Source organism: Perca flavescens, chromosome 11 (genome assembly GCF_004354835.1).
Source record: "Perca flavescens isolate YP-PL-M2 chromosome 11, PFLA_1.0, whole genome shotgun sequence".
Classification (NCBI taxonomy): Eukaryota; Metazoa; Chordata; class Actinopteri; order Perciformes; family Percidae; genus Perca; species Perca flavescens.
Window position 1 is genome coordinate 11704804 of NC_041341.1, and position 14620 is coordinate 11719423.

At 42.9% G+C, this 14620-nt stretch overlaps 1 protein-coding gene across 1 annotated transcript in view; it reads right to left on the minus strand.

The window, feature by feature from the left end:
• Positions 1-13964, minus strand: part of zmym2 (zinc finger, MYM-type 2) — a 29952-nt gene extending 15988 nt beyond the window's left edge. The window contains exons 1-6 of the mRNA XM_028590814.1: positions 13906-13964; positions 5642-6373; positions 5023-5191; positions 3279-3433; positions 2181-2329; positions 1705-1867 (exon numbers count right to left, since the gene is read on the minus strand). Of these exons, the coding sequence (XP_028446615.1) occupies positions 1705-1867; positions 2181-2329; positions 3279-3433; positions 5023-5191; positions 5642-6358 (1353 nt within the window). The 5' untranslated portion in view covers positions 6359-6373; positions 13906-13964. The remainder of the gene's footprint in view (positions 1-1704; positions 1868-2180; positions 2330-3278; positions 3434-5022; positions 5192-5641; positions 6374-13905) is intronic.
• Positions 13965-14620: the final 656 nt, after the last annotated feature.

The window sequence follows — 14620 nt, forward strand, 5'->3', positions numbered from 1 at the left end:
GAAAAAGAACATAAATAATCTACTTTAACGTAGATTTTCTTTAGGGCTTTATCACGTGGTTTTGGATCGGTGCATAAACTCCAGTACTTCCCGATACCAGCGTACTGGTATCTGCTCATCTCTAGTCATTATGCGTCACACTTGGTTTCACTTTATTGTGAAGGAGTTCTAGCTTAGTAGAAACAAACTTTTCAGTAAACAGCTGACTTGAACAGCTGATCAACACCTCTTGCATGTATATTTAGGCTACACTGTAATAATTTGGCCTTCAAAGTTGTCATAGGTGCGCAAAATTAAAAGGACAAACCCAGCACAAAATGAACCTAGGTTTTAATTACATGTGTGTACCAAGTCAACCGTTCTCTGAGATATGTTTCCATGCTAATCGAATGTCACCAGTTTCATCGCAAACCGCTAATGAGCTTTTAACGCTAGTACAGACAGTTTATTAAAAAGATAGTTTAGAAAGACCGTACCGTTCACATATACAGGTGGGCGCCATCGTTCGACTGGTCGTGACCGTTTTCCCAAGATGGCGCCTGCCTGTATACGTGAACGGTACTGTCTTTCTAAACTATCTTTTCCCAGATTTGAGCATGAATACAAACAATAACTAAAGGGCGTGTCCAACGAGCCACTTCAATTCAATGGACAGCCCATACAAAAACTCATGACAGGCTGCAATATGCTAAAATTAAAATCATTAAAATCTAAAGCTATGGGGAATGACAGGAAAGAAAAATCATGTTAGTTACATTTATACATAGGCGTAGTGTCCATGTTGTGTACTTTGCAAATCACTTTGCCGTAGCTTGGCAGGGGCATTGCTGTTACTTCTAAATGCAAATGAAATCAATAAGGAGACAAATAATGCAAATGATTTTAAGATGTCACAAATGCAGATAGCTGTAGTTGCTAGGTGACAGTAGTACTAGTTAGCCGACAGTGAAGCAGGTAACAGAACAACCCCACAGACTAATACTGAATGTAAGTAAGAAAATAACGATACGTTCATTTAATTTGGATACTTTAAGGAGCTAGGACAATTGCCAACTGAATAAATGATATTTTTTGTGCGTGTCATGCCACTAAGTGGCCCATTCCACACAGAATTACATGACACCAATACAAAAGTAATTTCATCCACAGCTTCCGGGCCAGCTAATGCTTCATTTTGAGGAGGGAGGAATTCTCCAATTTTGACAAAACTGTTTTTGCACTTGGTGGCCATGGAGACTGAGCTGAAGGCCTTCTGCAAATGGGCCCTACTATGCCATACTGAAATGGACGATGGAGAAAAGAGAGAAGGCAAGAAAGGAGAGTGAACGAGAGAACAGTAAAGGCAGACAAGGAACCAGAAAGAGATAAATATTGAATGAAAGTGTCTTGAGGAAGACAATAAAGGAGAGACAGAGGCAATGAAATGGTGGTAAGAGAATGTTCATTAAGGGATAAGAATAATATTTACAAAAAAAGATACCTCTAGGTTGTAATTAACTGTGATCATACTTCAGTACAGATGCAGACTTTCACACACTTATATACATAATACATTTGGGTTGTTTCCCTTATTTTTTTACCCATTGCCACTCAATTATTCATTCTATTATCAGGAATATAGAGGCATGTGTTGCTTTGGTTGAGAAAGACAGGTAAATGGACAAGGGAGGAGTATGCGTTGTTAGTTGTGTCAGACAGACTGACCTCTGTGAGCTTCCCGCAGACAGTACATTTTGTTTTGAGGCCTGATTTTGGGGGGTTTTGCTTGTTCTCGTATGCACCGAGGCAGCCCGTGCTGCAGAACTCCTGGAAAGACTCGCTGGAGTCGACCTGGGCCACGATGGTACCCTTCATGTTTGTTATGTCCCTGAAAAACAGAGCACAAATCAATTAACACTACAGGAAATGTGCATCAGTTAGTAAAAATGATAACAGTTGTCCTTTTATATAAATATTGTGTTTAGGACTTGCAAATATGAGTTAACAGTGAATTAATAATTGGGACAGAAAACTCAAAACTGCTGGAAATTCACTTAAAAAAACCCAACAATACCTATTTTTAAAATTTTAAAAGATTTGGTTTGTTATTACAACCCCGCTACTTTTGAATGTACCCCACATGCTTCATTACAATTCTAAATTCAAGCAATAAAATGTCTCTTGTTCAATGTGCAACTTACTTTTTGCACATGGTGCAGCTCTTCTTGGGGGCGGGTTTGTGTGAGAAGGCAGAGAGACAGGTGGTGGAGCAGAACAGGTGTGTGGAGCCTTTACGCTGGTAGGCCGTCTGGCCTTTCTTCAGGGGCTTTTTACAGTTGGCACAGGTCACCTGGGATAAACAAACAAGAACAAGGACTTAACTGCAGGAAAGTTTTACAACGACATTAAGTAATTTATGAGTTTACAAGCACTGCAGATTCATTTTGGTGTAAAACACATGCCCAAAACGACTATACATTTTGTGTCTATACATTTTTTGCACACCTTTCTTCAAAACAACAGTTGGGTCCCATGTAATTGAACAGAAACACAGCAAATAGGACATATATGGGTAGTGAAAGAAAGAAATGTTTCAAAGTAAATTAAATGAATTAAAACACTTAAATCTGCTCCAGTGGTGGTTGCAGGGTGTTTGGGAGAATATTTAAATGCACATATGAATTAAAGTTGAGAATATGAAGCAATTAAACAAACAGGACTGCCACAACATGCTTTAAATGAAAACATAAAAAAACAGATACAAAAGTTGCATGTACAGCTGAACCTTTAACTTTGGATTTAAGTTGTAAAATAAAATAACATTTCCAGTTTGTCTATCCTGTTAATATTAGACTTTCTTTGCCAGACCCGCTGCGGAGGAGGGTCTGGCTAGTCCACACAGCATTCAGGGATGGGAGAAAAACGTGCTCTGGTTTATTGGCATCTCTTTAAACCAATCACAATTGTCTTGAATGGCGCTAAGCTCCGCACGGAGCAACGACGCCTCTATCTAGGGAGGGAACTTGTTTTGGTGGAACGTGTACGTTCAAAAGTTGTTTTAGTCGTGCAACAGTCTGTCTGTCTGGATTTACCCTGCAGAGATCTGAGGAAAGGTTAACCATAGTCCTCATAAAGCGATCAAAGTTTAAAATCCAACACAAAGAAAGCCCAAGGCAATGGATATCCGGCCTAAATGAGTGAAATCCGTCGGCAACGGAGCAATCCCAGAAGTGGAACGTCGGACATAGACTATGTTAATGTTTACTACACAGGACTTCAATATGAACAGAGTGGATCACCTTGACTGTCCTGGGCTGTGGCTGGGAGCCTGAGGAGGAAGTAGATGAGGAAGACTGGCCTGGAGGTTTTGGTAGGGAGGTGGCTGGTGATGGAGAGTCGACCCCCGTCTGTTTTTGGTTGCGGGGAACTGAAGCTGACTGGGAGATCCACGAGTCTGGAAGGAAATTAAGAAAGTTGTCATTTCAGTCCCAATGCTCCCCTTTAACCTTTTCCTCATTTTGCAATTGCGGTCTTAAAGTTGTCCTCACTATTCCAAAATAAATTACGTGTCATAACTATGTTTCGTAAACATAGCTTTGTGTACTTAGGGCCTAGGGCTGTTTTACTTGGTTTGGGCTGAATCTCTTAGTTGCAGGGGTATCTTAATACTACAGCAGACTACTACTTGTAATTTCCCCACTGGGGGTCGATATAAAAGTATAAATTAAAAAATTAAATATATACTCCCATTGTGGGCTGAATGGAAGAGATTCCCTGCAGCCAGTTTCCAAAATATTGTTGAAAGTCTTCCCAGAAGAGAAGAAGCGATGAGCTCTTCAAAAATATGGATGCCAAGTATGGATGTCCACAGAACAATCAGAAGTCTGGACATGTCTACCTTCCCTTTTTTTAAGATGATTTGTTTAGTATGTTTTGCCTATTTTTTTATTATTAACAGATGATGGTAGAGAGACAGACAGACAGCAAACAAACAGACATTTGTATGACATGCATACAGTATAAAGGTCCCCAGCTGGTATTGAACCAGGGTCATTTCAGGTATGTGTTTGTTTCAGGTATATTTGACCATGACAGAACATCTTGAGTAAAACTGACAACCAGCATATAATAATAATAATAATAATAATAATAATAATAATAATAATAATAAAAAAAGACACTATTATACTCTTTTTCAGCATCATAGTTGTACTCATGGAGTCTACTAGAATAGGTTTACATCATAAAAAAGGTATTCAGTGGAAATACGGCATTTACATAAAGTAATCCACCACGAATTTGCGCTTTCAAGCTGTGCGTCACCAGATGACGTTGCATTATATTGCAGCAAAAGTAAAGCTAGGTTTAACTTTTTTTCAGGATGATCCTGCTTTTTAAATGGAGGAGAGGGCTGTGTTTTTTCAAACAATGTGCAATCGGAACACCTTACACGTATAGCTGTTAATCTCTTAACCCAATTAAGGATAGCTGGTTTCTTGTTGCTGTTACTCTGTTAAAGCACAACACTTAAGAAGTGTGTTTGCCACATTAATTTTACATGTTATGCTAGGTTTTTGTCTCAGGATGTTAAGGCCACGGATCATCAAATGTGGATATCAGCCAATACTGATCAACTGAGCATCCTTAAGACTATATCCAGGTTAATGTGCCACCCTACACTAGCTTTCCTTTTTAGTTAGTATAGTTAGTATGTGTAGCCCTCAATTCCAAATGAGGTGGTAAATTAAGGACAAAGCTAAACAGTAGTTTCACAGAGTGCAGTTTTAAAGCAGGACACCACCTCACATCAACACAATCAGGAGGGTAAGAGTGAGGTCTGAAAGGAGGTTTCTCAAAACAAAAATATGAATATATGAAAGTAAACAGAAACATGTGGCCTGGTACCACTCATGTGATATTTGTTGATTAGTCTAAGGCGACAGTGTAATAGGGGTGTGCTTCAATTTGGTTACTATCGTAATGTTTTACCTGTGAGAACACATCAAGTTAAATTTCTTCTTGCTGCATAATTATTTTCTTTACCTGCCCTGTTGTGCGTCCCTGTGTCTCCATTCTGTACCAGCTGGCCCATGGGGGCTGAGCCCCGCCCAGGGTTGAAGGAGGCTGTTGGTCGACCAGATGGGGTGTCAGGATTCAGGCTGAACGCATTGCTAATCTGCAGACCGTTTTCCTCTGCCTGGCCCTCACCTGCCTAGACAGACAAGTTGCTCAGGTTAGTTTTTCTCCTTAGTGACAAAACATCAAAAAACAAGAGAATATGCAACCCAAAAAAACAAAAGTGCCGTATGCTGTGCAGTCTGTAGAATTGAATCCAACCTCATCTAACTAGGAGCTCCAAGTGCAACTCGGATGAATAAATATTTGAATAAAAAAAAAAAAAATAAAAAAGAGAGAAAGAAATCGGACCACCGCAGCGTCATTACAAAAATATCATTATGCACTTGGCCAAGAACAAACATGCTACGTCACAGAGAACTCCTGCTTTCACCAATGTCTATCAGCAGACAACATCAAAAGAACCAACTTTTCCTGAAACCCATTAGAAGGAATGACTTAAAACTTAAAAAAGGTAAATCGAGAGTATAGGCGAATGTAAACTAGATGAAAGAAAATATGGGGGGAAAGTTCTGATGATTCTCACCGCTGTGACAGCCGCTGCTCCGCTCTGCAGTGATGTCACCGAGGTTATCATCAGGTTCAAGTCTTCCTGGACGTCCACTGGATGTGGTGGCGTATTCACTGCAGAAACAGCGGAGCTTCCTTTCTGGCTACTGGAGCCCAGTGTGGTGACACTGGCGATCCTGATCTCTGAATCTGGCTCAGTGCTGCTGAGTGCACCTGGCGAGTGGGGTTCTGAGGATCCAGCAGGGCGCTCTGGTGAGGAGGAGGAGGTTTCTTTCTGCTCAGAGTCATCCTCATCGTCAATGACAATTGGCTCTGCTTCTGTGGCTGGAGGTTTAGGAGGCGCTGCCACCGTGGATGTGCTGGAAGACGCAGGAGAACTGGGGGTCATCTCTACAGTGGACATGTCTACAGTTGCCACGGCAGCAGCCGGCTCTAGGCAGTCTGTGCTGGCCGTGTCTTGGGAGAGGGTTGTGGCAGAAGGCTGGAGATCCTCCTCCCCTACGAGAACCACATCATCATCATCATTGTCCTCTGTGCAACCCTCATCATTGTCCTCTGTGCCCCCCTCCTTTGCGGCTTCATCTTCTTCTTCCGTTACCATGGAAAATGCCTCCCCAGCCACCTCGGAGGGGGGCGTGGTCTGTTGCTCGGGGGAGGGAGCGGCATCCATGGGCTCCACCCGCTCCCCTGCCTCTTCTGCTACGGCAGGGTTTGGTTCTGACTCCCCATCCATCGCTAAGGCAACCACCTGGCAATCAACACACAAAAGCCAGTTAGACATGGTAAAACCGATCACTGGTGCTGGCTTCACCTAATTATCTCCTGACAGCTGTACAGGTAACACAGGTATCCCCAGAGGCCAGCGCCCCCCCACCCTAATGCCTGCCTGGTGAAGACTCCTCGTCATTGTCTATTTCACCAAGCCTGTCCTAAATATACGCCAAACTACGACCCATTTTCTCAAAGACGCAGCTTTAACTGGATGCTCTGCTAACAGTTGGAGCCAAAATGGACGTTGCATTGCTGCTGGGGCAGTGATGTGACATTTCTGCTGTGTTCCTTCTAGAGCTGCAAAGAATAACCGATTAGTTGTCAACTATTAAATTAATTGCCCACTATTTTGATAATCCATTAATCAGTTTGATTCCTTTTTTTAAATGGAAAAGAGGTTGAACTGATTCCAGCTTATTGAATGTGAATATTTTCTAGTTTTTTGTCCCTCCTCTGAAAGTAAACTGAATATCTTTGAGTTGTGGACAAAACAAGACATTTGAGGATGTCATCTTGGGCTTTGTCACTGATGGACGTTTTTCACAATTTTCTGACATTTTATAGACCAAACAACTAATCGATTAATCGAGAGAATAATCGACAGATCAACGGACAATGAAAATAACGGTTAGTTGCAGCCCTAGTTAATTCGCTCAGGTCATTGCGGTCAAGTCAAACTTTGCCTTCTCAAGGTGACTTACAATGAGCACACGTTCTAGCAAGAGAGAAAAAAAGGTGATGGTACAAGAAACAAGGACGACACAAGGATCCCTCAATATTTCCTCTACCTCGGTGTGAAGAACTCAGCAAATGTGGGTCAACCAACTCCAAAAAGAGCAGGGCCAGTCGCAAATTTTCAGACCTCTTCATTTTTGTCTGTACTTGATGACTAAGCTCAAAGCATTGTACTTCTTTAATCAAGTTAATATGAACAAGTAACAGTAGCAGTTTAGTCCTTTCTGGGACATAAAACCTGATAACACTAATGACTTTCTTTAGTGCTCTCAGTATTCTTACTATTACATCATAATGGTGGAACCTAAAATTGAATTGAACATGTTTGTGCATTTTTGTTGCAACCATTATACAGAGCGGATTCTCAAATCTTGTAAATGAAATGCAAAACCATCTCAGAAACCTTCTGTCTTATCAAAACGGTTTTCCTGGGACAATTTTCTAAAATGATTTGATTCAGACAAGTATTATATTATTGATAAGGTTGAAGGATGGTGGATGGCTTGTGCTGCAGAGTCAGGCCTTTCTGGAAAACACTATGAAAGGGGGCAGCTAAGGCTAAACAACAGTAGAGGCGATGTCTTCAACGTAGACCCTCAAGAACTGCTACGTGCCTGCCCAGCAACGGAGGCAACTTTGCTCCTCCTCCTCCTCCTCCTCCTCCTCATCATAATGTCTCATCCTTCTTTTCCTGTTCCCTGCACCTCCTTACCCATCTATCCAGCACTTTACTCCTCTCACCTGCCGTCTTTCACATCCCTCCCTCCGTACCCCTGTGTGTCGCTCGACACAGCTTCTCTTTTGTTGCCCTCGGCAACTGGTGAAGCTACACCTTGGTTGCCATGGTGACGGTGTGGCCCACCACCACCACCACAGGGACTTGTTGTCTGTGCTCTACATCTGGGTGCTGTTGAGTTGGCCAACACAATATTCAAATGGCTTATATTTCACTCTGTGTGATACTGAACAAATTCATGTATGAAGTCATCAATGCATTTAACAGCTAAATGTTACTAAAACTGGGCTTCTGCATATCTCTACAATACACAAAGGAGAAGAAATACAACAAAATATGTCGCGGGCAGATTTGGTGCCACACTATTAGTTACTATTACCGGTAATTACTATTTAAAGCACTTTTGGGGATGTCTTCACTCTCTACGTTGATCTGTTTCTGTCAAAAACTCCCTTTCATGTCACACAGCAGTGAGCGTGGCTGTAAGCCGCACATCAACTCACTGCTGACAGCTGCAACACACACACACACACACACACACACACACACACACACATACAAGAGCTACAAGAAAGGACAGTCTACACTACAGAGGAAGCCACTTCACTGGCTTGACATAATTGCGGCGGTCATTTTGGCCATCAAATATAAATCACAGCACCACAGCTAAGGTAACTTGGAAGAAACAGGTAGGCATATTTAGGTTTTCGTCATATTTTAAAACTTTTCCCACATTAGCTTCATGACCGAGTTGAGACTTTGCTACATTTTAGTATGGTAGGAAGTCCATCCTTTACCCAGATGACCTGGAGCTCCTCCTCCTCCTGATAGGGCTTAATGAAACATCCCAAGGTTACAAACTGGAAGACATCTTTCTATGACTGTCGGAGATGATTCCTCACAACTAACAGCTGTGTTAAGCCACATATAAATGAGATCTGCAATTCATTTCCACCAGTTTGCTTAATGTATAAAAAGCAGTTCCTGTGACATCTTTGTTTATTTCCTACTTTCAAAAAATAGGGAGTTTATTTGCTATTGGCGGTTGGCATTTTGACCGTAATTTACTTGACACTTATGCCAAGAAAGATACTTGACAATCAAAAAGGAGGTGGACAAAAATACAAATACCTCAAATGTACAAGAACTTTGCCTCAATAAATTTGTCTAAAATTTACAAACAATACAAATAGGACAATTAAAAAAATAAAATAAAAAAAAAAAAAACTAGCTTTTGATACATAACCATTTCCTATAATCAGTGTTACGGACGTACTTCAGTCCGTATCAAAAAAGTATTTTTATGTTAGATACCAAGCACTACTAAAAAAATTCCAGCCAACACACATATGCAAAACAGTAAAACAAACGTATTAAATGCAGTGATTACACTGACTGAAAGACATGTGACGAGAGGTTTGCTCAGCAACGCTACAAACTAGACCATTAAAACATTAAACACTGGTATTTACAGCAGAGCTATTGTGTTGTAGACCTATTTTCAAATGTTTCCGTTGCAGGTTAAAAGGTCCAATTAGGGGTGGGAGATATTGACAAAAATGAATATCTCGATTTTTTTTTTCAATATCTCGATATCGATATTCAGACAATATTTTTGAAATCCTTTTAGAAGTTAAAAGAAGCCCTGTTCGGATGCTTTTTCAGTGGTTCTCTTGGGAAAATGTACAAGCAAGATGAAATCATAACCATAAACAAAGGGCTCTGTTCTGTAACATATTGCACACAACCATGTCCTTATTGGAAGCAGTCCCGGAGCTGGGACAGGGCCGGGTCAGACTAGGTTCTGATAGTCCTTCTGACTGAGACTTATGCTGGGATCAGGAGTTGGATGGGATCTGACTGGCCCAGGTGAGGGAGAGGTGCAGTTCTGTGTGCTTTTTTGGTGTTAGAGTAACATGGTCTAGTGTGTTCTTCCCTCTAGTAACACAATCTACATGCTGGGAGGAAGCTGGAGGGGAACAGACTTTAAGGACGCCTTGTAAAAGTCCCCTGCATCCCGTATCCAGGTGATCGCGCTGCAGTTTGTTCACTATGGTTAGCAGTGAACCAAACTTGTACTAACGTTAGCATCGGGGGCTATGTAGACGGCAGTGTGCCGTTTTCGTAGTAAATAAAATGGTCAGTATATTACCAACAGGGCTCCAGGTCAGGTGAGCCGTGCTGGGAAACGATCCTGCAGTTAGTACTCCATTCATGGTGCACAAAAATGCAGTCCTCCGCCTCTGGTCGTGCCGGAGTTATTTTCTCATTCTGCCGGTAGATAGTTAGCTCGGCGTGCTAGCGCCGACAACAACCTGGAGGGCTCGGTCAGGCTATGTCCTCCAGGATGTTATGAGCCGCCTGGAAGGCTCTCGTAACGGTTGTGTTGTATCGTGGTCCTGTATTGGTTAGTTCAGTGTGGCTGTACGTACTTGTATAAATATACACCGAGAGGAGAGCCTCTGCACGATCGCGCACCGCCATCTTTGTTGACATGAGTGAACGTCATAACGCGCAGGTAAGAACTAGTAGCAGCTTACTCTCGTGCGGGACGATCGTGATTTTGTACAAAAAAATACAGTCAAACAAGCCCCTACAGTATTAAAATCGCTACATATAATTGTTTAGAAGGTTATAGTGTGCGTTATTGGTTTTCTCTTTAACTTCCTTCAGCTCTTTTCATGTTTGGGGGGTCGGATTGTACAAATTATGAAATATTCGATATCCCAATTTTGCATATCGTCCAGACAACAATTTGGATATTATCGTCTAAACAATATATCGCCCACCTCTAGGTCCAATTCGTAATATATTTACTGTAATAAATCCAAAAAGGACCCCAATGAATAATCAGATATTAAGGAAACATGCTAAGTTGAAATACTATCTTTTCTGACAACAATGTTTGTTCCGTGATGTAATGTCTGTATTGTGTTTTGGTCTGTGTGTTGTTATCAACGGCCCAGTTTGACAGGCAGGCCGGGTTGCCAGATATACCTGTAAAAACGTAAACCCAGCGCGCTACAGCTGTAACGGTAGTACAGCCATGAAAGCAGCAAACAAACGAACAGGAGATTGATTCTACATGACATAAAAAAAAAGAAAACTGCATGTTTCTAACAGTTGCGTGACCAGAGACGTAACAACCCCCTGGTAAATATTGGAGATGTATTTGAAAGATGGAGACAGCTTAGAGCCCAAAAGGACACAGAGTTGGCTTATTTTCTCCTGAACAGGTAAGCATTAGCTTCAGGCTAATTTATCACAGCTACTAGGGACGGGCATTTTATGTCATTTCAACATTTGTGTACTCACATTGAATTATATAGCTGGAGTACCCGAGTTACTTAACCAACAAAAACAATTGAGACATAGCCAGTAAAGTGATCCCGACTGGTCCTGGCTAACGCCGCCATGCTAACCCTGCTAACTGTTAGCCAATGTTACCGGAGGACCAGACAAGCGGTCCATGGCTGTTTAGGAACGTGTAGCCTGTTCAGCGGCCGTAACCCGACAACGGTGAGTTATTTGAAGCCAAGAGAGGGGAGGCTGTAAATCGGGAAGAGAGGACCGTGTGTTTGCAGTGTGTTCAGCGATTGTTGCCGTAATTCTAAGCCAATAAAGTGTGTTCAGTCGGGTGGAGAGGGCAGCAAGGTTGTGTTATTTTTAGCGGTTCTCACCGTAATTCTGAGCCGAGGAAGTGCGTCTGTCTGTCGGGTGGAGAGGACGGCGAGGTTGTTGTGTTTTTAGCGGTTCCTATTGTAATCTTAAGCCTAGGAAGTGGGTCTGTCTGTCGGGTGGAGAGGACAGCGAGGTTGTGTTTTTAGTGGTTCCTACCGTAATTTTAAGCCAAAGATAGTGTGTCTGTCAGTTGGGTACAGAGCTCAGCTTGAGCATGGGCTTTTATGACTGTCAATATAGCCAGCCTCTACCGTTAGCTACTCCGCTGTGCTGTGGAGTAATGTCTGGCTATGTGAGACGAGCGTCTAGCAACATTGTTGTGTATGCTGCAGTCTCAGCCTGGCAACCTCTGTGAACTTAAACCACGTTTAACCACATTAAACGTGGTTAACTAATACTAACAATTAACCAGATTTGTCTGGACTGCAAATCTATAATTTCCTATTTTTGTTCCAGCTTTTACGCATTTGATGTTTTGATGTAATTAAAGAAGCTAAAATACATGTTTGAAAGATGTCAATATGCTAACATATTTTGTATATTTGCTTGTTTCTATCAAAGTAAAATCATTGTTTCATATGTAGGTTTTGTTCCAAAATGCAGTGGAGAAATGTCAATAGCTTGTGTGAAACTGCATACATTACACAAGACCAGACAATCATACAGTAGGTTTGATGATTGTTAAGATATATCTGAAACACTGAAGCTTGAACAGGAAGAGTTGCTCACAATGACCATGTGACAGGAAGTCAAAACAGCATCACATTCAAGATCAATAAGTTGTTATTGACTGTTCAAAAACAAGATGGGATTCCAAATAGTGACTGTGCAATCCAACTCAAGCTTATATTTCAGAGGATATAACCTAACCCTATGTCTAGAGACCATGTGTGTGGGGTTACCTGGTGTCAAAATATTGACAGAGGGCCCAAAGGCACCCTTGTATATGTGCAACACCACCCAGAAGCCAAGCTGAGCTGCAAAGTAAATGCATCACAGCTCTGATATTACACCAACAGAGGGAATCTATGTGCAAAGCAACTCAGTAGTGCTCTGAGGGGGGAAAAAATAGCCTGGTCTAGCCTCAGTTCAGACTGCAATGCAGAGCTATGAGCCAGCCTACATTCACGTGGATGCGAGGGAAACGAGGGTCCTGCATTAATGAGCTCTGACATGCAACCTTGCTCCTAACGTCAACACCAGGTGGACAGAGAGAGGTGGGATGGGGGAGAGAGAGACTCCCTCCTTGCAACAAAACACTCAGCAGACAAGCAGTTAAAATCTGCGCCAGAACAACCCCGGCCACATCATCACCTTACATATGTGCTCCTCTATCTTTCCAACACTGTCAGTTTGCGCCAGTTGATCAAATGATTTTTTTCCCCCAGCAGGTCACAAGGTGGAGGTATAGAGCTGTTTGCGCCAGTTGCGCAGAAGACAACCGACTAATACTATATTCAAATAAAACGACTGAGATTATTATATAAGGCTTATGTCACTGAGAAGTGATGCGTAATGCGCAGCCACCAGAACATCCCCCAAGCCAGCTGATGGGCTACAATACAGTCAATTCCGGTTACCTGGCAGCTGAATGCATAACTAAACCCTGGCTATTCTGAGCTCCACGCAGTTGATGAGCTCTCCTTTGAAATGTTAGAAAATCAGCACTGAAGGACAGCCTGTACCAAGCTTCCAGGGGCCGCTAAAGTCCCCTGGCCGTGCCCTTGGTTATTAACACTGGCTAGGAGCTCAGCTCCATGACGAGGACCACCACAGCACCAAATCCGGTCCAGGCACCCGGTTACAGCGGTGACTATCACACGACCTGATCCGAGCTTCCCTTCTTTTCCCCCTTTTCTCTCTTTTTTTCAGCAGTGATATTTAACAAACTATGGGAAGCAGGTCCCAAACTTTAACCAAGAACAAAAACACAACTACCTGAGCTGCGCAGCTCTTCCATAAATAACCCAGGTAAATGAGGGTGGTAGGTTGGCTTCCAAGTTGGGATCCAGAAGAAAACGTGGTTCAGGGTGTTCCGTTCCCACCCCTGCCCTTCCTGGCGCAAACAGCCATTGGATTAGCGGCGGATAGAGGGGAGGAGAGCAGGCACAGACTGACTGCGCCATTGTTATAAATAGCACAAAAAATGACCACAACTTATTCGCATTAAATAGCGATAATGGTGAACAAGACACACAGTGTGACACTCAAATCTTCACGGCTGGCAGCGTGTGGTTTTAATACACAACCCCCGTCACCCCCCCCATCTCATCCAGTTTATTTTTTCTAGTCGTGCGCATGCCAGTGCCACCAAAGCAGACCGGGAAACGGAATAAAAAGCCCGATTTTTATGATACCTGTGACGCTGGGGTTTTAATTGGAAAGTTACCCCGCACGGAGCCCGACCTGGCGCAATCAGTGGCAAATATCCCCGGCCACCGCCAGGGGCGCCCTATCGTTAGTATGAACGGTCTTCATCTGTGTCATGCGGTGGTAAACAACGAGGCGCAAAGATATTTCCACACCGTGTTTACAGGAGTCCCTCGAGAGTTACCGTGACCCAAAGCCGGGTATAAACCCAATAATTTAACAACCACATAGGATATGCCCCTCCTCTCCCCCAGCGGAAAACAGCACTGCCTGCCGTCCGCCATTAGGGAGCCAACTGAACAATACTGGAGACTAGAGGCGGCAGCAGCCACAGCACACACAGATCAGGGGAGAAAATCTGTTAAAATTGACTGTTTATTGTTCACTACATGTGTCTTTTCGGCCCAGCGTGACTCCTGGGGGAGTCCCTGTATACCGGCGTAACAGCCCGCGCAAGTTCCCGAAACTTTGACTAATTAGGCGTAAAACTGGAATATAAAAAAACGTCTGTGAAATTCGCTTACCGGAGTAGAGCTCGAAACGGTGTAGCGCCACTTTTGTGCCTTGACATTAATCCTGGGGAGCGCTTGCGCAGAACGTAGAACTTTCCACTTTCCTCCAAGATCGTGTATTGAGAAGGTGACTCACTACGTGCGGGTGGCGGTTCACTTGACGTACCACGCCGGTTGGCTTTACCTTTAT